This window comes from Sprattus sprattus (assembly GCF_963457725.1).
Source record: "Sprattus sprattus genome assembly, chromosome: 16".
In the NCBI taxonomy this organism is placed as follows: domain Eukaryota; kingdom Metazoa; phylum Chordata; class Actinopteri; order Clupeiformes; family Clupeidae; genus Sprattus; species Sprattus sprattus.
The window spans coordinates 16,133,070-16,159,535 of record NC_137914.1 but is presented as its reverse complement, the minus strand read 5'-3'; the positions used below and the strand labels follow the sequence as shown (position 1 = coordinate 16,159,535).

The following is a 26,466-nucleotide window of genomic DNA, read 5'->3' as shown; positions in this document are numbered from 1 at the left end:
CAAAAATGACTTAGTACTTGGTGGAATAACCCTTATTGGCAAGCACAGACGTCAGACGTTTCTTGTAGTTGGTCACCAGGTTTACAAACATCTCAGGAGGGATTTTGGTCCACTCCTCTTTCCAGATCCTCTCCAAATCTTTAAGGTTGTGTTTTCAATGGGAGGGAATGAGGGAATGAGGTTCAAGCCCAATATTCCATGTTACATGGCCCCATCCATAGTCCCCTTGATGCGGTGGAGTCGTCCTGTACCCTTGGCAGAGAAACAGCCCCAAAGCATAATGTTTTCACCTCCATGCTTGATGGTGGGTATGATGTACTCTTGGGGTCATATTCAGCATCCCCCCCCCTGTCAAACACGGCAAGTCGAGTTGATGCCAAAGAGCTTGATTTTGGTATCATCTGACCACATTCTGTCTCCCAATCCTCCCTAGAATCATTCAAGTGTGCAATGGTAAACTTCAGATGGCCCTGTACATGCGCTTCCTTGAGCAGGGGGACCTTGCGAGTGCTGCAGTACTTCAAAAAATTACGCCGTGGTGTGTTGCCAATGGTTTTCGTAGTGACTCTGGTCCCAGCTGCCTTGAGATCATTCACAAGCTCCCCCTGTGTAGTTCTGGGGTTATTCTGCACCTTTCGAATGATCACTGATTCCGCACGAGGGGATATCTTGCATGGAGCCCCAGACCTAGAGCGGGTGACATTTGTTTGGTGTTGCTTCCATTTATGAATAATCGCACCAATAGTTATCTGCTTCTCACCAAGCTGCTTGCCGGTGGTTTTGTAGCCCATTCCAGCCTTGTGCAGGTCTACAATCTTATCTCTGACGTCCTTGGACAGCTCTTTGGTCTTGCCCATGGTGGTGAGGTTGAAGGTGTGAAGTATGATTCTTTGGACAGGTTTCTTTTATACAGGTCACCAGTTGAGATCAGGTATACCTTGTTAGACCTAATGAGGACTAATCTGTGTGCTTTTTGAGCACATAACTGGCCATCGGGAGCCAGAATTCTTGCTGTTTGCTTGGGGGTTCAAATACTTATTTTTTGCATCAAATGCAAATAAAGTCATAGATCTTATAAAATGCAGTTTTCTGGATTTTTTTGTTGATATTCTGTTTCTCACTGTTAAAAGACACCTACCATTAATATTCTAGATCACACATTTCTTTGCAAGTGGCCAAACTTGCGAAGTCGGCAGGGGTTCAAATACTTATTTTCCCCACTGTATTTCCATCTTCAATCACTTCCACCATAGCTAATACATAGTATTTCCATAATTCCATAATAAAACACTGTAACTATGTTTTCTTTTGATCGTGATGAACTTAATCTTTTCTCATAAGTAAATGCTTTTATCCACCGAGGTTTTCTTGCTTGACCATTGATTAAGAGTGGTCTTCATTAAAACATTGTGAATTATGAACAAATACAGTTAATTCTTATCCTCACAGAAAGGGATGACCAAGCACAAGACACTCTGATCAGCTAAATCTAATGGCTTTAAGGCCACAGAGGTTTACAAATGCAGTGTCACTATAATCTAGTCCATTATTTATGACAGGGGAAAATAATGTATATTATTGTATTTATATTATAGTTACAGACTTGCAAGAGGCCTGCAAGATTCCTACTACTTTACTGTCTGTACTACTGTACTGCTACGGTAGGAACATGATGATGCAACATGGTAGACCCCATGGAAGGCTCATTCTAGTTGACAAAATCAACAATTCATAGTAATAGGTAATTAGGTACTAATGAAAACACAATTATGAATACTTTATTCCATTTTTACTGATAGATACTAGTGAAAACTACACACAGAGTGGCCATTTTTAATGTGTGTAACACAGCGGCTGGAAATGTGTACAGACTTGCAATACTTTTAGCTGGATTTCATAAATGTGTCTAAAACATGCTAATTGGATGGACAGAAGCCCAAATAGTGTGGAAAGTACGAATGAACAAAACTAGGCATATGTGTTGCTGTCGCTAGTTATTTTACACCTGATAAACCTGTGGCCTCATAGACCTTGTGAAATAGTAGCTGATGTTAATGTACACTTTGGCCTCTGGAACTTGATGGAGAAAGCTTGGGCATCATGGGACAAGTGGTAATACAAAAACCATATTGCTCTTCAGTTTTTTGTAGGCATTTTACAGCAGTTTTATTTAACACATTTCTGTAAAGTATCAGTACAGATGCACAATCAATGTGCTGTTCTTCAAATGATAACAGTGAATGTTCACGCCGGTAAGCCCCAACCCCCATATATCACTATGATAAGAATTAACTGACCATCGCAAAATGATTCTTCATACCATCAGTGGCTGGAGTACAAAAGCCTTTCCAATTACACTGTACAACCCACACCCACAACATTTTTGAGATATTAGATATCAAAGTGAATAGTGGCTCAGCTCTTTCTACCCCTAACATTATATTTTGCTCATCCAAATAAGATGCTAAATGTAGGCTGAGAAAAATAAATACGGAGGAAAAATCTATTATTATGAGCTCACGAGTAGGATGTGCTCCTAACAATTTCATATTAAGCTGATTCACACTTTTGGAATTACTGTTTTGGTTGTTAAGACCCTTTCTGGAGATAAGAGTGCAACAGAAGAAATGATCAAGAGAAACAGAGGTACAGACTCATAGTCATCCAGCCTTTCATTGAACAGGAAACACAAATTCAATTCATTTAACTTGATTTATCTTTCAAATACCTTCATTTGTAACAATTGGAAATAACTTAATTCCTATAGTGGAATGTCAGACATAGTCAGACATCGTTTTTCACTACATGCCCTTATAATATGCTTATGTCAGAGTGTAATTTGGCTCTATGATGGGGTTGTACACTGATGAGTTCAAAAGAGCAAATTATGAATAAAATGCTTAGGCACATACAGTAGCATACAGTGCATCAATGGAACATACAGTGCTAAAACAGACTGAAAGCTCCAGTACAAATCTATTTTAATCAGTAATTTCTAGCGCTCTAACTTGCCCTGAAATGTTTCAAGAGGTAGACCAAATGCAATGATCTAAGATGAAGTAACCCCTTCAGTAGTCATAACATTAACATGAACCCTATGTCATAAAAGTGACATCATCTTGTCATGAACAGGTAATGGCAGATGTCATGTCATGCCATTGGCTTTCATGACAGCGGTTTGCAGTGATGTGGAGGTAGTCATATAACAATCATCAGTAATGGTCATGACACAATTTTGGATGCTATAACAGCCTGACATATTGTTTATAAGCTGCCATAGCATCAGTAATGTAAAAGGTTGACTTTATAATTACTGATTAGACCACAAAATAAACCATTAGCCACGATAGGGTTTATGACAGGGTTATGTCAGTCTTATGATGGCAAGTTCAAGGAAAAGTATTTTGAACTGTAGCAAAACAGTTCTCTGCAAAATAGTTCACTACAGAAAAGCTCAAGAATGGGCATTGACCTACTGTACATTTGAACAAAATCACTGAAAGATAAGCCTTTTACTCATCATACACACAATGTGTAATCTCTCAAGGCAAGGTTCAAACACTTAAAATAAAACAATAAAACATTAAAAAAATATTTTCAAAAAGCTAAATATATAGCACTTATAGTTCATATCTTTTTCCAAATGTGCCTCTGCCAAGCAGAAATTACACAAATACAAAATGTACCATTTGACCAAACATGAACACAGACAACCAACATATTTAAAACACCTATAAACAAAATAAACTAATAGAAAAAACATCATAAATGTAAACCATAAAAAGGAACACTTTACGTGTCACTTACATATTCCTTATACCTCTATATCTTTAACCCACAAATATAGCTAGTATGTTTTTTTGTTCCATCTGTGAAGTTAAATAAGCATACTAGTCTTTTCTGTGAGCGTATAAGCTAATAAATGGCTTGAATACACAGGTTGAATAAGCAACCTTAAAATTCATTTCACAATTTAGTTGCAGTCAACTATGTCCATTGATCAGGTCTGATCAGTTCTTATGGCTTATTAAGGTCTTAGGGTCCTTCCAAGAAATATACATAGGCCAATCCATGGATTTACTCATGGAAACTGTAAACATTCAGTAAATTAAAGTGGGTCTTAAAAGAATAGTCACACTTAAGTCAACCAAATCCACATGATTTCCCACTTATCCTTCATGTGTTGTATGTGTGTGTGTGTTTGGTTGATGATTTTGGTGTATAGCTTCTAATGTACAGCGTATCAAACAGTTAAGTTAATTATTTCATAATCCATGTCTTAATAAATAAAAAAATAAATAAGGTAGGCACTCAGACACAGTGCATGTTTGTGTGTGAGGGGGCTGTTGCATGTCTGCCTAAACGGCACTGACTCAGATATACCACTTGATGTCACTGCAGAGTGAAAAACAGATCTGCATTGCCCTCTTATCTCATAACGGCTTTGTTGAGAATCAAACCAAAACATAACCAGTGACTGTTTGGACGATAATGGCCCACTATTTATCTGTAGAATATCGTTCCACAAATATCACGTAGTATAAGTGGAAACCTAAACTTTTACAATGGAGTGGGGCACTACATTGAGATTAATTACTGTCAACATGTTAATCAGAGTTAAAGTATTCAGAGAAAAGAGATGCAGCTTTCACAGATTCAGACTCAAATGATTATGGTATGCTGTTAAGCATTTGCACAGGATTTGAGGGAATTCATGTCAATTTGCCTGAGACTATTCTTAAGAAATACATGCAGGCTTAGACAAATTGCAGTGCAATTGCTATGGCTCAAAATGGGTCTTCCATCTCTCCCATCACCTGTTGTCTTTAGCAAAACTGTGCATCATCCAGTTGACCTTGGTCTTCCAACTCTCTCTCAAAGCTTCATTGAATTTGACTTTGAAATTCTTCAGTGCCTCTTCCTCAGACTTCCCTAAAGCCAGCGAGTCCTTAGAAACAGGAAAATAAATGTCTGAATCAACTGCTTAAGCAATTTCCACATTACTCTGAAGCATCTTAAAATTCAGTTTATTCTGTTACTGTTATTCAGACTAATTCTGGCTATTAGCATGGTAGAGGAAGGAAAAGCTATGACTGATAGCCTATACACCACTAACTACCAGTATAATATCGACGGAAAAAGCGTTACATTATTAGTGCATGTGTAGTTACCCCTGTGTTAACACAACATGATTATGATATGGTATGCATTATGATATGAGCTGTACTGTGCTGTGTAGGACCCTACCTTCAAGTACTGGATGTCTTTAGAGGAGCTGAGCTCAGGAAGGCCTGCAGCTCTCATGAGAGCAAAGAGGTTCACAAACAAGATTCCATTCCTGCAAAGTATCTTATAGGCCTGCTCACAGCAGTCCCGAAACCTGAGAGAGAAAGAGAGAGAGAGCAAAAGAGAGAGAGAGAGCTGTAAAGAAATAACTTTGTCTAGCTCCAGAATGCTGTGTTTTGTAGGTAGCGTTGAAGTGCAGTTCACTTCCAAATTAGAAGGGCTTAAAATGGGAGAGAATCACACCCTGTTCATTCTCACAGATGAACCTACCAAGACCACCTCTCACGAGCCATATAAAATGAACCTTTTGCTTTAAGGAGCATTGTGTCATACCAGTTATTTCATGTATTCCCTCCTCACTGAGATACTGAGGTTTTCAGTCACCTGTCAAACTTCTCGCTGTTACTGGTCTTCCCCTCTTGAATCACATGGACAAAGTCATACGTCAGGATGAAAGGCACACGTTCCCTGTTGATCCCGAATTTGGTCTTGAAGTTCCCCAGAAAATGCCCAAAGTCAATGTGGAACAGCTTAAAAGGCAGAGACAGAGGAAACCAATGAGACATTTTAAGCAACTTCCAAAGATAAAAATCATACTTATGTTGTACTTATAACATTAATAGGAATAACACATTCTTTTTTAAGATCAAGTGCCCCCTATTGGCTGCTATAGTGTTGAATCGCTCTTTTTTTGAGTACCATCAAGATTACACTTAGAAGTATAAAAAACAAACTTGTGGTGTTGCTAAATGTGATGTATTGTTAGATAATGTCATGATATCTTTTTCCACAGAGAAGGAATGAAACACGGTAATGTGAATTCTTTATGCTTTTTTACAAATTCAAGAAAAGCCTATGGCAAATTTTCCGTTGTTTGAATACAGTGCACCTCTTAGGCCTCTACCCACTGGGATGAACATATGCAGCTAAAAAAATATAGATTTCCATAATTTTTTTGTCCAAACTAAGACATGTATGATTACCTGCCCCGTTTCCCTTATCATGATATTGTCACTGTGGCGGTCTCCAATGCCCAAGACGTAGGTAGCTACACAGTAACCAGCACAGGACAGTGTAAACTCCTCAATGGCTTCATCAAGTTTGTCCCTGTTGGCAAGAGAGTAAGGAATGCACACACACACACACACACACACACACACACACACACACACACACACACACACACACACACACACACACACACACACAGACACACAGACACACACACACGCTGAGTCAGAGGAAGCTCTTCAGCTCTCAGTTGAACATTCTGCAGATAAAGTGCAACATGGGTCTGCAGGCAGCAGATGATTGACAGCACCACATTTGTCTTTGGCCCAGTCTAGACGCACATTGGGTTTATCATATTTAATCATTGCAGCACCAGGTTGCATGCCTGTCAGAAACACTTGTGCCACAAGATGAACCAACATTTCCTGTGGGTTTGACAAACAAAAAAAAAAGAAAGACTAACTGCATTTCCCCCTTGAATCTATGGTAACCACACGACAGCGTCTCGCTTCTTCAGGCTTCCCTTCTGGACACCTACTAGAGACTTTGGAACCTGCACTGGAACAAAACACACTTTGTGACTGTGTAAAAGAAACGTGTTCATAAACTTCAACCCCAACATCCGGAAGAATACACCGGACCAGCTCTGCAAAGTTGCAAGTCACATTCGTGCCAAGTCCAGTTAGTAGGGAACTTACTGCAAATGACTAGTCCCACATGAGGTTGTTTAAGCGAAGCAAAGCAAGCAGGGACTTCATGTATCAAACAGAAGCTGGAACATACGGCTGATTTAATCTCCAGTGATCACCTGCACTGTTTCTAATGCAACTCATGCTACTTATGGCAGCCCATTCTCCTTTTTCACAACTATGGTCAATGACCCTGACCACAAGAAATATTCTCAACACAATCTCCTCTACATCTATGTCTATTTTGACCGGGCTTTCTGTGAAAGAATTTTGGCATCAGCCAACATCTGCCACACACACACACTTATTTATACTTATTTTGGTACAAATCGGGGGTGCATACAAAAAAAGCGTGCACACATTAAAAAACACACGCAAACACACACACAGATACACTCCAGCACACACACATACTAGGCTGGTTAACAAAAGGTCCTTGTGAAGTCGAAACATGACGTCTCTCGCGGAGGGCAATGACGGCAATCAGCGTCAGTGCAGCCCATCATCTGATTTATAATTTACCCTGAGGGCACCAGTGTCTCCCTGCGTCGGCGAGTCCAAACACTGGCATGGCATTCAGTGCCATCCAGGCCTCTCCGCGTGTAGCCAAATTCCTGCCGACAACCAGTCGTTCACTCCACTCCCAGCCAAAGCCGGTCATTCATGAATTTGTTTATCTGAGCTAAGACCATCCCTTGTCACACCATTAAGTCTGATATAATGTCGGATTGCAAAAACTGTTTCAAAACTGCAAAAGAGAAGATAGCTACTGCTACAGATGAAAGAATAGCACACAGTACACCAAAAGAGCATCTGTGCGTAAGTAAGGTGAGACGTTTATATTTAACACCATCGCTAACATCACCAGCGGTGTAATACCGAGTAAGAAAAATACCCAAGGTAATTTCCCAATGCTAAATAAGTGACACACAGGTGCAGGTGCTGGTAAAAGACAACATGTGTATCACCAGCTTTAGTGCGTGCGAGCTCACCCTGGGTTCTTGGACTTGAGCCAGTTGAGCAGGGCGTCTTTGTTGAAGGCGGCTGTGGCGGCGCTGTTGCTGTTGTTGCGCTGGATGTTAGCAATGGTGTCTGAGTTCTTCACCACCTCGATCAGGCCCGTCTTGTTGCCCGTGGAGAGGCATCCATAGGGGACCATCCTGGGGTGACAGGCACAGAGGCAGGGGGAGAGAGGGTGAGAGAGTCAGTGAATTTTAGTTTTTCTCCAGATGAAAGTGCTGTTGCCTCTGCAAATGGAGCAAACAAATTGGACAAACAAACTACATACCTCAGGTTCAACCCCTCCTTCTTCCACAAAACGTCCATCAGCTGAATCATCTGGAGGGTCAGCATATCCTGCCGTAGGTCTGAAAGCAATTGCACACAACAGAACAAAGCGGCAATCAATGCAGACCTTCATCAACCAAAGTCGTCATTTCAATGCGGACAGTGGTGAGAGCAGAGCCTAGAAGGCAGATAGTAGTAGAAGTAAATGATCGCTTATCTCACCATCTCCGTTCTTGAAAATGAGTCCCACAGTGTCAGACTGCTTATTCTTGTACATCAGCCAAAGGGGCTTCATTTTAGAGTCCATGAACTTGCACCGGTCCGCACTAAAAAGAGGAAGTGGGACACTCATTTGACCACTCTGGTTACAACAGAAGCATCGACGGCGCTACACCGGGGCTAAGGGGTGCTATAGCCCCGGCAAAAAAATGTGTAGCCCCAGTTAAGCCCCTCTAGCATTTAAGCACTGTTTTGCAAATGTCGAGGATGATTTGAGAAATGTACCAAGGCGACTGAGAAAAACTATAAAGGTTCATACGTAACGTATGCATTCTGTTCCAATACAATCCATGCTTGCGTGTTTGTACTGCGCCTGTACCCCGTTTGCCCTGTGCTGTGTGTGTGTGTGTGAGAGAGAGAGAGGGGACAAGAGGGGGGAGTAGGCCGTAAGGTGAACACTGTTTTCGTTTCAACCCGTTCCACTGTCTGGCATCTACACAATCTTTAGCTCATAAAAAAGAACGAGTCCTGCTAACCTACCAAAAAAAAGTTCGTCGCTGAAGTTCCAGTCGATTGTCGATACGTCTTTGTTTTATGCAGAACTAGAGTCTTCAGAGCGTAATACGATTCTGGATGTCCAGAAGATCCAGAAGATCATGGACTCATTTGCACTTAACCACAGCAACAGACGCATTGTCCCAGCCTACTGTAAAACAACTCTGGTGATTTTTTTTTGTTTGTTTTTAATCATTCAAACAAGCTGTTCGCACTTCTCGTTGCGGCTGCACTTGTAGCCTATGTTATGAGTTTTACTATTAATGTAATGTAAGTTATGATGTTGTGATCCGAGACAATATTGTCAATGCATAGTTGTTTGTTTTCATTTATTATGCATATGGAATAAATACTTGTTGCATGTTGGATGTATTGTCTGGTTATGGGCAGGCGCATGGTCGCTGTCCGGAGCTGGGCCTCGTTTCCCGATAACGATGTATCTTAACGGCCTACGTGGATTTTCGCGACATCGTACACTAAGTAGCACTTTGTATTTACGTGCGTTTCCCAACCATCAACTTAAAGTCAGGTGCACGAGCGCAACGTGCACGAGTTCTTAAGTAGCTCTTAGGAGCTGTTTACGTCAGGTTAACCTGTTTACGTTAATTGCTGTGAAATTAGCTAGCCTATGCGTGCATCGAACGTGCAATGTGCACTAAATTCGGGGCGGGGATAGTAACGCCATCTCCAGCAGAGAAGCCTATTTAAACTGTGTTCCCATTGTAAGGACATTTATTACGATCTGTCTGAGAGTGGGCTGTCAAAGCTAGCATCATCAAAGTCATACAGTACAGTAGGCTACATACATTCAATAAAATTAACCTACATTTGAGTCCAACTGCATGGCATTCTTGCCCTACACTTACCCTTACAATAAAGAAGTGATCCTATTTCAACCATAACTTCATTTTAAATAATGTCTTTCTTTATGACATTTAGTTTATAGTTTAGACAGCAACGTTGACATCTACAGTATATTCAACTGCATCCACTACATAATCTCAAACTTTATTTGTTGGTAACTCTCCAAAAAGGCTACCATTAACACATTTCTTAATGAAAAGGAAACATGCATCACAATAATACTTCAGTGTAACCTGTACCTATGTGGAGTGCAAATATGTCTTGCCATTACACTACCCAACAGCCCTACGTCTGCTAACACTACAGAATGCATAATTCCTACGGGCAATGCACTAGTTTTGTATAGCCTAATCTTTATTTTCAAATACTCAATATTCTTTATTTCTATTTTGATGGGAATAGGCAGGTGAAACAATTACATTCTCATGATGTGCTATACACAGAAACATCGTTTGGATTTCTTCTACATAATATACAACCATCTAGCTAGAAGCTACCATATTAGCCAATGGAGTGGTGGCATAAGCGCTAAATGTGCCATCAAACTACTGTTTGAAAGCTTCAGTCAAGACCTAGGCCTAAATACTCTGCATTGGTCGCGTAGCACATTTCCGATCAAACCGAGTCATTATAAACATATAAAAAGTTGTGTAGATAGCTTTATTCATGTAAAATATTCCTCGCTTCAAGTAGCCATGTTTTTTTTTTTTAATTCCCGTTTCTTCCGAACGACGGTCGAACGACGCCCCTGGTGGATTACATCGCTAAGTGTGAAGTTACTACTGGTCCTGACCACACGTAGAATTCCTCTCAATGAAAGATACACTTAAGCTAAGTGTGGCGTTGGGAAACCCGTCTGCAACGTAGGAATCCTCTTACGAGCGATTTCAAGTGCTTTTTAGGCTAAGTGCGCGTTCGGGAAACGAGGCCCTGAACCTTTGCACGCACGTGAAACATTTCCGCCATTGCCGCTTGTATTACATTCTCGTGCTGTGTATCATAGCTGCTTTTATTGGAGAAAAAAAACAAGAACCTCTTAATAAAGTAAGTGACGTCGTGAAAATAAATTATTTTCTTAGCTACCCCACGTATCGGTCAAGCCCCCCCTTAACACCGGGAGAGAAAAAATCCTGCCGCCGTGCATGAACAGAAGTAATGCTGACACATGTTTTTATATGATGGGATCTTGAACTATCATTCGCACGTAAATCATAAGGGGAACTACAGGTTAAGACTTTTGCAATATCAAAAACCACCAATTCTAAGTAACTTCTACATGTTACAACTTCTTAAGAACCCCAACATCAACAGCAACCTCAAGGGCAAAGCAACACAAGCTGTGGAAATGGCAACAGGTTCTGAGCCTGGATTCCAGCCTGGATAATCTCAGTATGGACACTTAACGTGACAATGAGCAAATATCATTCAGTTTTCTCCCCAAACCCCTCTTGATGCATGTATACCGTAGTGTTGCCTTGGTTTGGAGACATGATTGAAAAGCAGGTCATGTCCTCATATTGGTTGGTTATTGGGTAAGCATTTTGTTTGTTTGTTTTCCCTTATAATCACATATTACAGAATCCGCAATGCTCACAGAAACCACATTGTTTGTATCAGAGCCAATTTAATCAAATATGACTTAGATATTCTAAATAAGCGATGTTGACTGAACACACCAACCTAGCAACGTAGTGCAGATTGAATTTATGAAGGAGCTAGCTTTTTAAGTAACAAGCCTATTTGTTAACACATTTTAAGGCACCACTGAGCTTCAGACACTGTGTCTCCTGCTGCAAAAGTACTTTTTTTAAAGTAAGAAGTGGAGAAACAGCTACAGTACCAGATCTCTGAGAGGATGATGCTGGGTTTGAGTGGAGACAGCAGGTCAGACAGTGCCTCCATGAAGCCATCCTGTTTGATGCACAATTTCATGTCCTCTGTTGTCTGTGCACGTGAAGCCTTCTGAGAACCTGACTTCACAAAGTCGTTCAGGGCTTTCATTTTATTCAGAGCTTCATTCTGCCACAGCAAAAGGTGGACAGGAAGAGAAGGAAAGAGAAAGAGAAAGAGAGAGAGAGAGAGAGAGAGAGAGAGAGAGAGAGAAACATCCAGGAAAAGAGCACCAGATAGAAATGTTAACAATATATGATATAGAAAAAACAGGATGTGATGTGAGCTGTAGTTACTGTACATGCAATTATGCCAGTGTATAGATTTTTTTTGCAGATACATATAACCTTTCAAAAGCTTGCATTGCATACGGTAACAGCAGTGCACAATACTATATTATGCTACTATATTTCATATCTATTGATCTCAGGAGAAAATCAAATCAGCTCTTACTTAAAGCAGAATGAAAAACTCAAGGTAAGAGACAACAAGAACCGGACACTGTTTAATGCTTCCATCCTTACTTGTTTCACCAGGCTCTTCATATGATAGATGCTTCCTCGACAGTATGCCTCAAGGATGAGGCCAAACCGCAAACTGACTGAGGACACATGCATTTCCGACCTGAGGAGGAACCAGAGAGTTCTGGTTAAGCCTGGAGTACTTTCTCTTCTCAGAGAAGGAGGCAAGTCTGATATAGAAGGTTTTTCTAGGCTTACCTGAGGTGCCAGAAGAGGAAGTGCCCTATCCTCTTATTAGACAGGGCTCTCTCGAGGAGGAACCTGGCCAGGTCACAATCGAGGTAAGACTCATACTTCAAGACCTGGACGAGCTGGAGTAGGTACTGGAAGAGTTCGTCATCACTGGAGGAGAGATTAGGGTTAAAAACACATACAAAGAGCTTTTAACTCAAAATACAATGCTACCAGAACAGTTCTGTTTTGTGATCATAAATGGCCTGTCGTTTTTAGTATTTTGCTTAGAACCATCTTTTTGAACATTGTTTTTCCTTCCTTTCCTTACTAAATAAATAACAATTTAGTTGTCAGACATATCTGTCTAATACTTCCTACCCTGAAGTTGGTATATAAGGAACCATGTATGTGTTTCACAACAACTCAGAGACAGTCCTTCCTTTGAGGCCCCTTGCCTGAGGCAGTCATTGAGTTATACGTGGAGGCCCCCCTTTTTTCTGAGAAAACCAGTATCTACAAATGTAGCTATGATGTGCTGACCACAGATGATAAAGGATCGCTCGAATACACAGGAAAACACTTGGGCAGTTCTTGGTTGTGGGCCTACCGCAGCTTCCTCAGGCAGCGAATAGTGAAGGAGCGTACGTGCGGGTCAGGGAAGCAGTAGTCGAGCAGCTCCAGAGCGTGAATGGCTGGCAGGTCGGGCCAGTTCCGCAGCAGACTTACAATCTGATTGGAAGACAGTCACATTTGATAAGGAGCACACTTGTGCAACTGCTAATCTTACACAACCACTTAGTTCTTGGAGGTGCTGTTCATGAAAACGCCTGAAGTTTTAGAAGCTTTTATGAAGAAAAACAAATAACAACTCTAAAAATAAAGTTGAATGAATCAACTTATTAACAAATAACATAAGACCACAATGAACTACAATGAACAACAAAAACCCAGTGACCCACTATCACAATTAACAGTTTTGCTCTCTCAAATAGTGAACCAGTGGCCCATATGCTGCTGTGCTGTGCAGTACAGTCTTTACCTGAGCCACATCCTCGTGCTTGTTCCACTTGGTGACCAGCAGGAGCTTAGAGAGGCTGTCAGGGTAGTGCTCACGCACCTCCCCTCGCATCTTCCACAGAAGCTCCTTCTCGTCTTCAAAGATCTCTGTGTAGTTCTTGTTGTCCATGATCACCTTCAGCTTGGAATGCTGAGAGTCCAAAGTTGAGGTGAAAGGTGGCACAAAACAAGCATATCATCAACAAAAAAACTATTCATTTATTTTAAAGCAGAATGTGAACCTCTATTGCATAGTTTGATTGTCAATCACATTCCATGCTCTCATAGGTTATAGCACTGTGGCATAATAGTGGGTGGTGCGCTCATAGGCTCCTTCACACAAGCCTACCTCCTCCTTTGTGGCAGCGATCTTCTCTCCATTTATCTGCAGCCCACTTATCTAAACATGGTGGAAAGACTGTGTGAGTGACTGAGCAGACCTTTTCTCCAAGCAAAGTGAAGTATTTAGACAAAATATAACGCACAAAGCGATGAGCAAGGATATTCGATTAACCACGATGAATGCGTAAGTATGGGTGCACATCATTCTTGTAAGTGTATTACATATAAGCATGTGATCAAGTACATAGCTGTGTGTATTGTGCATTCATCTACATAAGCACACACACACACACACACACACACACACACACACACACACACACACACACACACGTCCAGACTGTTTGCATGTGTGTGCCCAGAAGCGGGTCTTGCCTTGTCGAGAGGGGGGTAGCAGAGAGGGTGAGGTCGGATGATGGGGAAGCGGATGAGTAGACAGGCGGTGCTGTCGATGTTGGGGTTCTTCTCCACCGTGCCCATGGGGTTCAGGAGGTCGCCCTTATCATCTGCACACAGAGTGGTGAAGAGGAGGGCAACATACTGAGCTACAGAAACAGCCTTTCCCGACCCCCAACTCACACACACACACACCGACCACAGTTTTTGTCTGCTTTAACTGTCCAACCCTGACAGTTACTGTGTCACCACACTAATCTGGTTACATCAGGAGCATGTACTCATTAACCCACAGCTTTGGCAAAAGCTGAGCAAAACAGAAAACATTACTCATCATACCTATCATGCACTTCAACAAACGTGATTTTTGACAAAGCGTTTTAATGCTTTTGAATGGCTTTACTTGGTATGTGAATAATTGCTTTTTTTCTCTTTCCCTTAAAAGGGAAAACCCCCTTTGTCAGAAATTTGCATACCTTTACTGACAGTGAGTTCCAAAGCATCTACAGGTGCAACTGAAAACATTTACCTCCCTAGAAAAGCCATGCTATTTGGATATTAGTCTCATAAAATAACACTATCATAACACTACACTGTATTTATTGTACAGTAATCAACAAAACAGCTCCCATGAATGAGGCACCTGGGACTGATGGCCACGTGGACAAAGACGCCTCCCCGGTCTTCAGCTGGTCCTTATAGTCAAAGACCATGGTGTTGACCCATGCCAAAGGACAGTCCTGGTAGACAGAGACAATCAATCAGAGCACAGACTTTCCACTGAAACACTGATTCAAATATCACTTTCATTTTCATTTAGCTGAGAGTCAGCTCAGCACCTGCACATTGCCTGATCGAGTCTTCAGATGAATAACCGCCAAGCCAAAGTGATAAACAACAATTAACACATCTCTATACTACATGACTTGGTAACTCCCACTGAGAATTTCCACTTGTGGTATGTTCTCAACGCATCACTGTGTGGAGGGACACCATCTCATTGCTTTGTGAAGTGCATCATTGAACACTTGTAATCATAATTAAAAGCGCAAAAGTCCATTATTTTAAAAAGGAAATTACTATTAAAAGATATAATATTAGTTTCTTTATATTTATATAAAAGTAATATTTTTAGTAACTTTTGTAACTATTTTGTTACTACTTGACAACCCTTCATCAACCTGCTTAAATGCTAAAAACTTGATTTAAAAAAAGGTGTTTAACAGAGAATGGCCAGTACACTCATCAGTTGACACCTCATGCTCACAAATATAGACTGTGGCAGTGAAAACAACAACAATAACAAAAATAACTACCAACTGACTGCGAGCGAGAAGCTGCTTCTCTTTTCCCCGTACTGGACTGAGATGGCATCTCTGTGAGCGGGAACAGGAGGGCTGCAGAAAGCAGAAGTGGTACGGCGGGGGTTGCGAACAGCTGCTGACGACTACTACAGACATTACTGGTGCCATCACTCAGAGAAAGTGAACTGAGTAAAGGTGATGGGATAGAGGCTTTGACTTTGCCCACCCTACTTCTTAAGTGTGAAGCTAGGCTGTACTGTCGATTGTGAAACAAATATAGAATAGTAGTACAGTACAGTACATGACACTATAGTGTATTTTAGTGGAGTGAACTGGATGGAGAGAATGCTTACCGCATTCAATTCATTGTTGGAGCCTTATGATGTGCAAGTCGTGTTTGGGTGTTGGGGCTCATTAAAATATAATCTTTCTGGATTGAAATATAATCTTTCTGGGTACAAAACTAGCCTGACCCATAGGTGCTTTGTAGCTAAATCAACCACAACAACTCTGTTGGATTAGGGTTTCCGAGGATGGTCTCTCAAAGGAGCTTCAATGGAGTTGTCTGAGGCTGCTGAAAAAGCGGTAGTGGCATGTGTCCTAACCCATCTTGGGTATGGAGAAGGGTGGGTCTGGGACAGCCAGACTCCGAATGTAGCCTTTTGGAGGTGTTCTGGGCCTAATTCAACATAACACTGATGAAGGACAGCGCCTGCCTGAAACTCCCAGTGAAATGCTCATGAAGGTCGCGTTGCTGTTATACCCTGCTGCTCAGGTTCTATGGTTGGGCAGTCATGTTGTGTTTAGCAGCTGTGTGCTACAGACAGCGAATGTTGCGCTATGAAGGGGGGCTTTAAAGGATCCCAGGTACCCTGTGCGGTGCGTGTTGCGGATGTCACCAGCCAGTTGTGCGCTGTTGTTGTGATATCCTGCAGTCCAGGATCTATGGTTGGGCAGTTGTTGTATTGGTTAGGTTGGGTTGTTGTATATGAGTACTTGCATGTGAGGAGTGGTCGCTGTGGGAAGTCCCCAACAAATAGTACAGTATAGTATAGTGTAGTGTATAGTATAGTGCAGTATAGTGAGTAGAGTAGACTAGAATAAAGTAAGGCCATACCCTCTGAACCTTGCTACCTTCTAACTGAAGGTAATATATATAGTATATATATATATACAGTGGTGGCCAAAATTATTAGAACCCCTTACAGATCTGAGAATATTGACCTTTTTTTTGTCTCCAAAACATTATTTAATTTCATAATGTAAATGAAACATGCAGATGGTTGTTCTGAGCACAACAAATATCAGATGAAGTGATTCCTACTGTTATTATCCACTTTTAACTCTAATATTTGGTATGCCCACCTTTGGCAGCAATTACAGCAGCACATCTCTCTGACATAGAGTCAATATATTTCTTGAGAACTTCAACACTAATGTTATCCGATGCCTTCTGCAACTCAAGCCAAAGGCTTTCCTTTGAATGTACAATAGATCTGTCCAGTTTATTTTCCAACTCGCCCCAAATTTGCTTGATGGGTTTGAGGTTCGGACTTTGAGGGGGCCGGCCCATAATTTTCAATGTTCCAGAAAATTCCTTCTGTCACAGGTCGTACTGGCAATAGTTACAAGAATGTTTAGGGTCATTGTCCTCTTGGAAAATAAATCCAGGCCCATTAACACCACTCCCAGAAGGTACTGGTATACTTTCTTATCCATGATGCCATCATTTTCGCCAAAGTCATCTGTTCCTGAGGATTAAATGGCACCCCACACAATAATACTACCCCCTCCTTGTCTAACTGTTGGCCAGAGACACTCATTTTTATATCTCTCCCCCTCACTTTGTTAAACATACACTCTTCTCTTGTTGCCAAACTATTCAAACCTGGACTCATCAGTCCACAACACTTTATACAAATCTTTCTTTGTCCATTTCTTGTATTCTTTTGCAAATTTCAGGCGTTTCACTCTATTTTTCTCTTTCAGTAATGTTTCTGTAATGCTATTCTGCCAAAAAGTTATTTTTCTCACAGCTTCCGACGCACAGTTCTTGGGAACACTATTGAACCATTAGTCATTGTGGTGTTGATCTCGTAACACAGTTCTTGTGAAGTCTTTCTTCAGTCCTTAAGACTGAGAATTCTGAGATGCTTCACTTCACACAGCTTATTTTTTCAGCCTCTCCCCTTTCGGTTCTGGTGGCATGGCGGTCTAAAGTGTATTTTACAGTGCTTGGACTGCATGTCAAGTCCTTGGCTATGCGGCAGTAACTACAGCCAGCATCAAAAAGGGCCTTTATTCGAACCCGTTGCTCACTCATTAGCTCATTCTTCACCTTAGCCATGTTCAAAGAGCAACATTTGCTTCAAGACTGCCTCTAGAGGCTTTGAATCTATACCAATTGGTGGTGTGGCCTCAGTGACAAAACCCTTATGTCACCAATCACTTAATGCGGAAGATAGGCCTTGTACATTCAAAAGAATCACCGAGCTGTGTCCTAAGACTATTGCATCACCATCAATTTAACCACGACCACACCTGACAATGATTAAACAAGTTATTTGGCTTCTTCTGTGAAGGAACATGATTGTGTGACATTGACAGTGAAATAGGCCTAGTTTGTTTTTGTACGGAAATTGACCTAAATCTACTTATGATAGCTCTATTCTATGGTTTATAGAGCATAACAATGACTTTGTGGGTATTTCATTAGTTTTAAGGGTATTTTAATGGTGATTCAACAAAAACAACTGAAACCTCTTAAATATGCCTAGTCTTCTAATAATTTTGGCCACCACTGTATATATATATATATATATATATATATAAAAATATTAGCTATGGCTTAAATGACAGACTCTTAATTTACAATGCTGTTTTCATTAATACAAAAATCTAATGGGAGATCACTCTATGGCACAAGCACTGGCAGATGATGAATGAACATGAAGGCAGAGATTTGAGAGGAAGTGGATTGTTTTTCAGCATCCGCGGTGACAAAATTGAGAAATCCTCCACTAGATTTGTGACAAAGGCAGGCATTTCAATTCAGTTTGTGTTTTCAGTTCAGTGTTTTCAGTTTTGTTCATTTGCCTTTCTGCCTACTGCCATTATTTGAATATTTAGTAGCACTTTCCTTAACAAATCGGTAATGATTGGGTAGTATTTCGCAAATGGATCTATAACCAACAACTCATAAGATCATAAGAAATGACTGAACAAATTCTAGGTTGCTTCTAAATGATATCCCTGCAACTTGTTAAAAACCCTAAAAAATACAGAATGCAATACCTTAATATGTACTTAAACTAATTAAGGACTTGTCAAGTAATTTGTCAGTAATTCCAGTAGTATTTTATTGCCCACCACGAAGGAGCAACATGTTGATAAGACTGAATCATTATTTTAAATGTCAAAAATGATTCTGTGATTAGGGGAGGGCCAGTGTAGTTGCCTAGTAAAATGGTAAAATACAGGATTTTTCTGCTGAATCCTCAAACATCCTATCCCAGTGTGCTGACTGCTGATTCCCTCAACATCCTATCTCAGTGTGCTAACTGCTAAATCCTCAAACATCCTATCTCAGTGTGCTTACTGCTGATTCCTCAAACATCCTATCTCAGTGTGCTTACTGCTGATTCCTCAAACATCCTATCTCAGTGTGCTTACTGCTGATTCCTCAAACATCCTATCTCAGTGTGCTTACTGCTGATTCCTCAAACATCCTATCTCAGTGTGCTTACTGCTCGCTTGCTCTTCTTCTTGGTCGAGCGGGGCTTCTTGGTGGTGGCGACGACGGCGTAGAGGGCGAAGCAGAGGCGGGTCATGCGGGGCAGGTCCCCCACGTTGATGTCGAACACTAGCTTCTGGTCCCACACCGGTTCTGAGCAGACGTTCACCTCGCTGCTGGTCACCACCTTACACAGCACCTCACTCCCGTGGAACAGACCAGCCTGGACCACGAGCTGAGAGACAGATGCAGAGAATAGGAGGGAACAGATTATGTTATTATTACACTGCCGTGTAATAAGGTATCTATTACTCAGAGCTTGGAATGTACATTTAATTTGAATTGCGCAGGGGACCGATTCCTAATGTATAATATGTCTGTAATATTATTAATAATTGTAATGCTTTAATGATTAAGAAGTCCAAAAAATAATTTATATTTAAACATTTCTGATTTTAATCTTTCAAATCAAGGCAAGAGAGGTCGCAGGTAGTATTGAAGTGCAGGGTATCTTGGACACATTTTCTCCAGCAAAGGACCAAAGGACATTTCATTAAAGCCACTATTTGCTATGACTCCCAGGCTACTGAGAGGAAAACCCGGAAGTCCACTGACTCTCCATAGCCGAATATAAACCAGAAAATGGACTGACGCAGAAACACTTTACAATTCATACTCATAAAACAAACCCATGGGGGCAGCACATCAGTGAGTGAAAACACAGCACTAAAAATGGTCAGCATTTATTGTGTGACAGAGACACAAACACACACACACCCACACACAAAGTGGGAGAAAGGGGAAGAGAGAGAGACAGAGGAGGGAAACTATTTTAAACTCCAAGCAACATGGCTTGTCACAAACAGCATGACTTTTCATTTCACTGCCATAAGGCCAAACAAAAAAAAAGTTGTGAGTGTGTGAGTGTGTGAGTGTGTGAGCACACATACTGGCCTTTTCTAAGAATTTGGGCCCCGGAGAGAGCCGTGAAAGCCAGATAGTCCCTCCCCACTTCCTGTTTTTGAAGAGTTTCACTCAACCGCTTCTGATGAATTATGGGAACTGTGTGGTCGGGGTCACATGACCGCACCGGTTAAAATCGTACCTCTTGCTACCTCCAAAGATGAGCTGCAGTCAGCCTAAGTTATTCAGCATTTTGTACCCACGACTGCTCCCACGCACCAAGCGTCACAACACACACCAAACAAATGCTAGGTTAATGGTCCCACCTTCATGCCTTCGTCTGCATTGACTCGGCTGCCCTGCAGAAGCTGGATGTAGAAGGGCTCCTGGATGGACCGCAGGGAGGAGGTATTTTGCTGTAAAGAAAGTGGAAGATGTAGTCACCTGTAGATTTACTCTGTTTAAATTCATTGTCATTTCCTATGTGTCTGTTACTCTTACTTTGCAGAAGAAGTAAACAAGGAGGTGTGGTAGATTTTTGTGTACTTTGCACAAAGTAAAAATGAAACACTAGCACAACAAGAACGAAAAACTATTTTACAATGTGTGAAGTTGTATAACACTTGAACACTGAGTGTTACTTTTATTTACAAGGGTTAAGGGCTATAAATGCAAACACTTATTATTCTTTACTCTTTAACCCCAACTGATCAAGATTGAACCCCAACTGATCTAGATTGAACTGAACTATGTGTAAGAAAGTGCATAAGATTTGAATATGTAATTTTTCTGTGAAGGCTATACCGCCACGGAAGTGATTTTCTCTAAGTCAAAGTCCAGAGCACAGGATGAATTACAAAATGCAAGGGGCAGAAAACAAGTCTGGTCCTCTGTTAATAAAAGACCAAGCCTCTCACCTTCTTGAGGGGCAGTGGGGGAGGTTTGGACGAGGGCCGTCCCTTAGAGACTTGGTTGCTCAAGCAGCTCTGATCTTCCTGATACTTGCTGATGGTAGAGCGATGAACCATGATTAAAAACGGAGTCTGGCCGCCATGCAGACTCGAGAAAATATACTGCAAGAGGGTGAGAGAGCCATAGAGATAGACAGAGAGACAAAAAATTTGAGCGAAAAGAGAGAGTGAGGGAGGAAAAAAAGAGAGAATTTCATAGTTGCAAAGCAGCTGTCCTGCTGCATCCACAAGCAAACAGGACCAGACATACAGCTCCAGAGAAAGAAGTGCGTTGGGTGCGATCACAATCAGATCCCGGGGCCTGTGTTCATTTATATAATGCAGCTCAAATCTCATTATGTTCTCTGTAGTTCACCGTTAAGGAGCCCTGGTGCAGCTATGAGTCACCACAGCAGGTAGCAGGAGTTTTACAATCAACAATGACCCCCACGTTGTCTGAAGAGAAGTGAATCTGAATCAAGGCCAGTCGGAGTCTAAAATTAACAGCAGGGGCTACTGTGAGGCGTTTTTTTTGCATGAAAGCACTCTGTCTGGATCCCTGTGTCCCCGCAAACAGGCTGACGTCGACATCCACAGCATGCAAAATAGCTGAGCTTAGACATTGAACTGTGTTCTGCTGTTTTACTTCACATTTTTAACTGGTAGGAAAGTCTTCATTCAAAATGTCAAAAGGGAAATTGTTTGTAAGTAGTGGTTGGGGTACACATGACGGTCATAGAGGTATGCATACCTGAGCAACATTACAAAATACATCCAGAGGTATTTCACTGTGCAGTGTTACTGATACTCACCTTGAACTGACAGAGAGGGTACTCCCCGTAGACGAACTCCCACCTCCCGTTGATCTGCAGGGTGTAGTCCTCTGGCTTCTCCCTGCTGGACGGCCGGAAGACTGTGGCCTTCTTCCTCAGGGCCTTGCCGATCAGCGTACCCGGCACATCCTGGGGCTCCACCTGGAGCATGAAGCACTCCTGGGGACCGGACGAAGCGTAGAAAAAGGGAGCCATTCGATTCCGACACGGAGAGGAAAAAAAAAGAGAGAGAGAGAGAGAGAGAGAGAGAGAGATGGATAGATAGAGAGAGAGAGAGAGAGAAATCAATCAAGGATCGTCATGAATATTTAAAGAAGAAGAAGGGGAAAAAAACACAAGGCCTCGTATGTGCTGATCTACGAACTGAAGACACAGAGTGTCAAATGTCAGGCGTACTGTGGTGTACCCAATCACAGGCCACATTCCCTTCAAGCATGTTTATGCAGTACTAGACGACAGCATGTTTATGCAGTACTAGACGACAGCATGTTAATGCAGTACTAGTCGACAGCATGTTTATGCCGTATTAGTCGACAGCATGTTTATGCAGTACTAGTCGACAGTCGACATCAGACTGACTGCATGTTTATGCAGTACTAGTCGACATCAGACTGACTGGGGTGACTTTCAACTTTGAGGACTTTTTCTGGAAGTCTTTGAAATGCCACAGTATTTTGCATTCACATTTGGCATGGTTCTGCCACTCATATTGACACGGTAGAGGTGCTTGGTGTGGGTGGGGAAATTACACACTAGAAGCTGTTATAGTAATTCCATGTTGTTTTTGCAATCACCGTCACAAACATGTAGGTCAATGAAAGTAATAGCATAGACTTCTGCAAAAAAAAAAAACACTCATCAGGGCATCAGTTCTAACTTGTTTGAGGACAAAAACGCAAAACAGAAAACAACGGTCTAACCTCACTGGCTTCAAACTTCACATTGAATAAGATCTTCTTCATGTTGCGCAACTTCCCACTGTGTGACATAGTAGGGCAGGGCTCCAGGTCGCAGGGGAAGCTGTACTCCATCCACTCGTACCACGTCAGACACTGGCGCTCCTGGGCACGCTCCTCGCAGAACGTGCGCAGCTTGGTGCGGAACTCGTTCACTTCGTGGTTCTTCTGCGCCTCGAACTCATGCATACCTTCGGAGGGAAGCAGGTATTATGTCATATGTCATTATTAGTGTGACTGACTACTGCTGAACAACTGGCCTGGTGGTAAAACAAGGAATCAATCTATAGAGGAGGCTAACAGATAAAAAAATAAGAAATATAAAACTCAAGTATTGAATTTAGGGCTTCTCTAGCTTACATAGCAGAAACATAAAGGGTAAAAATAGCACAAGTTATTATTAAATTCAATTATTACATGTTTGGTAAATATGCAGCGAGACCCAAGCAATCATCTAATGACAACTGGAGAGTCAGTGAGCCAGAAAGAGAAAGATTGTGCTGTGGGGCCTGACAGCAGACCAGAGTTCAATGCAATGACTATGTCTTTTCTTCAAGCAAACACACAGTGACATAGGAGATAGAGGTGGATCTGCGCTCTTGGGAAGAGCCAGTGAACACACTGACAGGTGTTGACTGACAGATTAAGGGACAGACCTTTGCCTAGGAGGAGGCTGATCTGGGCGTTGATGAGCTTCTCCACTCGGTCCCCCTCCCGGGCCACCAGCCGCAGGATGGGCAAGAAGGGCCGCACTTCGCACAGCCGGCGCTGCTCATCCTCCAGGTCCTCCCGCTCCGCTGTTATGTTGATGCAGGTGAACACGTATGCATCGGGGTCACCAAGCGCGCCATAGAGGGGCTCGCTCTGCGCGTTACGCCACAGCATCTGACACACACACACACACGCACACATATGTGGTCATTCACAGTCATCTGTGCATGTGCACGTCCTCCATCAGATTTAGCTTGTCCTAAATTTGTACACACATACAAACATGCACACACAAACTTGGTCCCGCTCTAAGCAACACATGCATACACATACTGCATGCATACATTTATATGCACGTATATGTGATAACTCTCACCCAAATACATGTACACACACATCACATCAACTTTTAAACACACGTACATATAGAAATTAGAAACATCTGGCCTAACGACAACATCCACAGATATAAAAAAGAAAGATACGAACAACAGCAAATGTGTGAAATTGGAGATGCGCTGCATTCAAATAATCTTCTAAATAATCTTCTGATTTTAAAGGCAGCCAGTAATCCTTGCTTTAGCCTTGAATAACCACAAATTTCCACTCAAACTAAGAACGAAGGACACTGTAAAAGTAATTCGACTACTGGACTAACAGAGGTTCTCGGCTGTTTGCTATGGTTGGGCGATTTTTAAAACAATTCTGTTCCACATAAGATACAGCAGATCTGTAAAATCATGCAAGCAATCTAATTTCTGGTCATAAAAATATATATCTATCAGTATCAGTATGCCCACAACTTTGAGTAGAGTCACCAATGTTTCAGTCAAGACCTCTTAGCTTTGAATGGTTAATGTCTTCATCTCACAGCAACATAAACATTTGCCATGGTGACGTCTTGATGCAACTGTCACCCTGTACTTTGCAATTAGTCAAATCTCTGCTCATAACCTATACATCCATTAGTTTCATGTAGTAGTACCATCAATGTTTCACTCAAGCCCTTCAAGTTTTAAGTGGCCAATGTCCCCCAGAAACATTATTGCCATGTTTACTAATTGACTTGAGTGACTTCCTGCCAGTACCACTTTCCAAACACTTTGCTACAATACTTAGATGCAATATGGTGCCCCTTGGTTCACACATGTGGAGGGAACCCACTTTCAACATATGGCCTGACGGGTCAAATTACCTTCTTGATGGTAGAGATGGTGTCATTGCGCGACACGTCCAACCTGAGATAGATGCCGGTGGGCAGGAGGAAGTCCACGGTGACCTGCTGGCCCTCCGCCTCCCACACATCCTGCATGCCCATGGCGGGAGGCCAGTCATCTATCGACAGACAGCCTCACTGCCGGACACACAACCATACGCGTGAGCTTCAGCAGACAGTACAAACAGTCACCTCAGACACACAGTACTGACTGTTAACTACATTTACGATACTTTACGAGATTCTGTAAAGGTGGATCTTTCAAATGCATGTGGCTACCACTGTTATGCATCTAAATGAATAGATAAGATACATTTAGGTTAGCACTTTTCCTTACTATTACTCTGAGATTTAGCAACAGATGTATTGCTGTGTCAATCATTCTTTTTTTAGCCTTGAAATACACACATTTAAAAATGCAAGATTATTTTTGGGGGTATTAACAAACTAAACATTTTACATGCAGACTACATGCACTCACAAATAAAGGGTACTAGACAATTGTACGAACAGCGTCACAAATCCTAGGTCTTTCATCATGGACAGAAGAGCGGTCATCTTTACTGGCCAAATCGTTTTATTTAAGGCGACCATAGCAACAGTACTTAAATAACCCAAATAAAACACAACATTTGTAAAGCCTATATTCGCGTAAATCGCGTTGATGCGCATCAAATACATTATCTTATAGCTTCGTTGATATTTTAAGTTTCGGTGCTACTGTAGCCCGACATAGTGAGGTGACATGCGTAAGGGATTCTTTGTAACCGTGGCGCACATCAAAATATGTAACTGACACCGACTGAAAATAATACACCACCAAAATGTTTCCTTGTCGGGAATACAGCAATGTATTTAGCCAGTCATGCATGAAACAAACATTTTCTATTTAGGTGACGACGTCTTTAAAACCGGCGTACGCGATGCTCGTAATGATGTCCACGCCAATAGCCTACCACAACACGAAAAAGACAGTTATGATGCTTAAAATGTAGGGCAAACCACCCACTTGCCTCAGCGTTAGAAGACTTATCAGTTGGTCATAATTCCATTTTAGTTATCCATAATGTTGCTTTCGACAGTCCTTGATGTCAGGATGGAGAATCCTCTTGACTATGAGAACACAACAGTTTACAATTCCTCGCCGTCAAGCCACACGACTGCGAAGTCTATTTGGGTGTCAGGGAGGAGGTGAAGATCTACAGTGTGCTCTGCGAGATCTCCCAGAACATTGAACTGGGGGGAGGGATCATCTCTAAAGTTTGCATATGGTAGGTGGCCTGTTCTTCGCCACAACGCTCATGTTAAGCTTTCTAGGCTATGCATTTTGAAGTTATTCATAATTCATGCCATTGGTTAATCGGAACTTTACAAAGGAATGAACTAAAGTAGCCTCCGTGTCTTAAAACGTTGTTCTTTTATTATGGGTATTGGCAGGTCAACCAGTCACCCTTAGACATACAGCAAACCAACAGGCGATTGGACAGAAGCGAACATACAGACCACGATAGGTTTTACTTTTCTTCAAAGATAAAGCCATGCCACCCGTGGCGTTGGTTATGTTCCATCA

The 26,466-nt window shown here is 41.7% G+C and overlaps 1 protein-coding gene across 1 annotated transcript; it reads right to left on the bottom strand.

Annotated features, from left to right (window-relative positions):
- Positions 1-4,696: 4,696 nt before the first annotated feature.
- pik3cd (phosphatidylinositol-4,5-bisphosphate 3-kinase, catalytic subunit delta) lies at positions 4,697-24,998 on the bottom strand (the record flags this gene model as incomplete). The annotated part of the gene is made up of 22 exons (XM_080854614.1): positions 4,697-4,948; positions 5,248-5,380; positions 5,671-5,816; positions 6,270-6,393; positions 7,979-8,146; positions 8,275-8,353; positions 8,496-8,599; positions 11,752-11,930; positions 12,326-12,425; positions 12,521-12,664; positions 13,104-13,225; positions 13,536-13,703; positions 13,902-13,952; positions 14,270-14,400; positions 14,934-15,030; positions 19,341-19,562; positions 20,557-20,646; positions 21,148-21,303; positions 21,993-22,172; positions 22,934-23,160; positions 23,626-23,854; positions 24,876-24,998. The coding sequence occupies 22 exons, from the start codon at positions 24,996-24,998 to the stop codon at positions 4,814-4,816; spliced, it is 3,108 nt and encodes a 1,035-aa protein (XP_080710740.1). The 3' UTR covers positions 4,697-4,813.
- Positions 24,999-26,466: the final 1,468 nt, after the last annotated feature.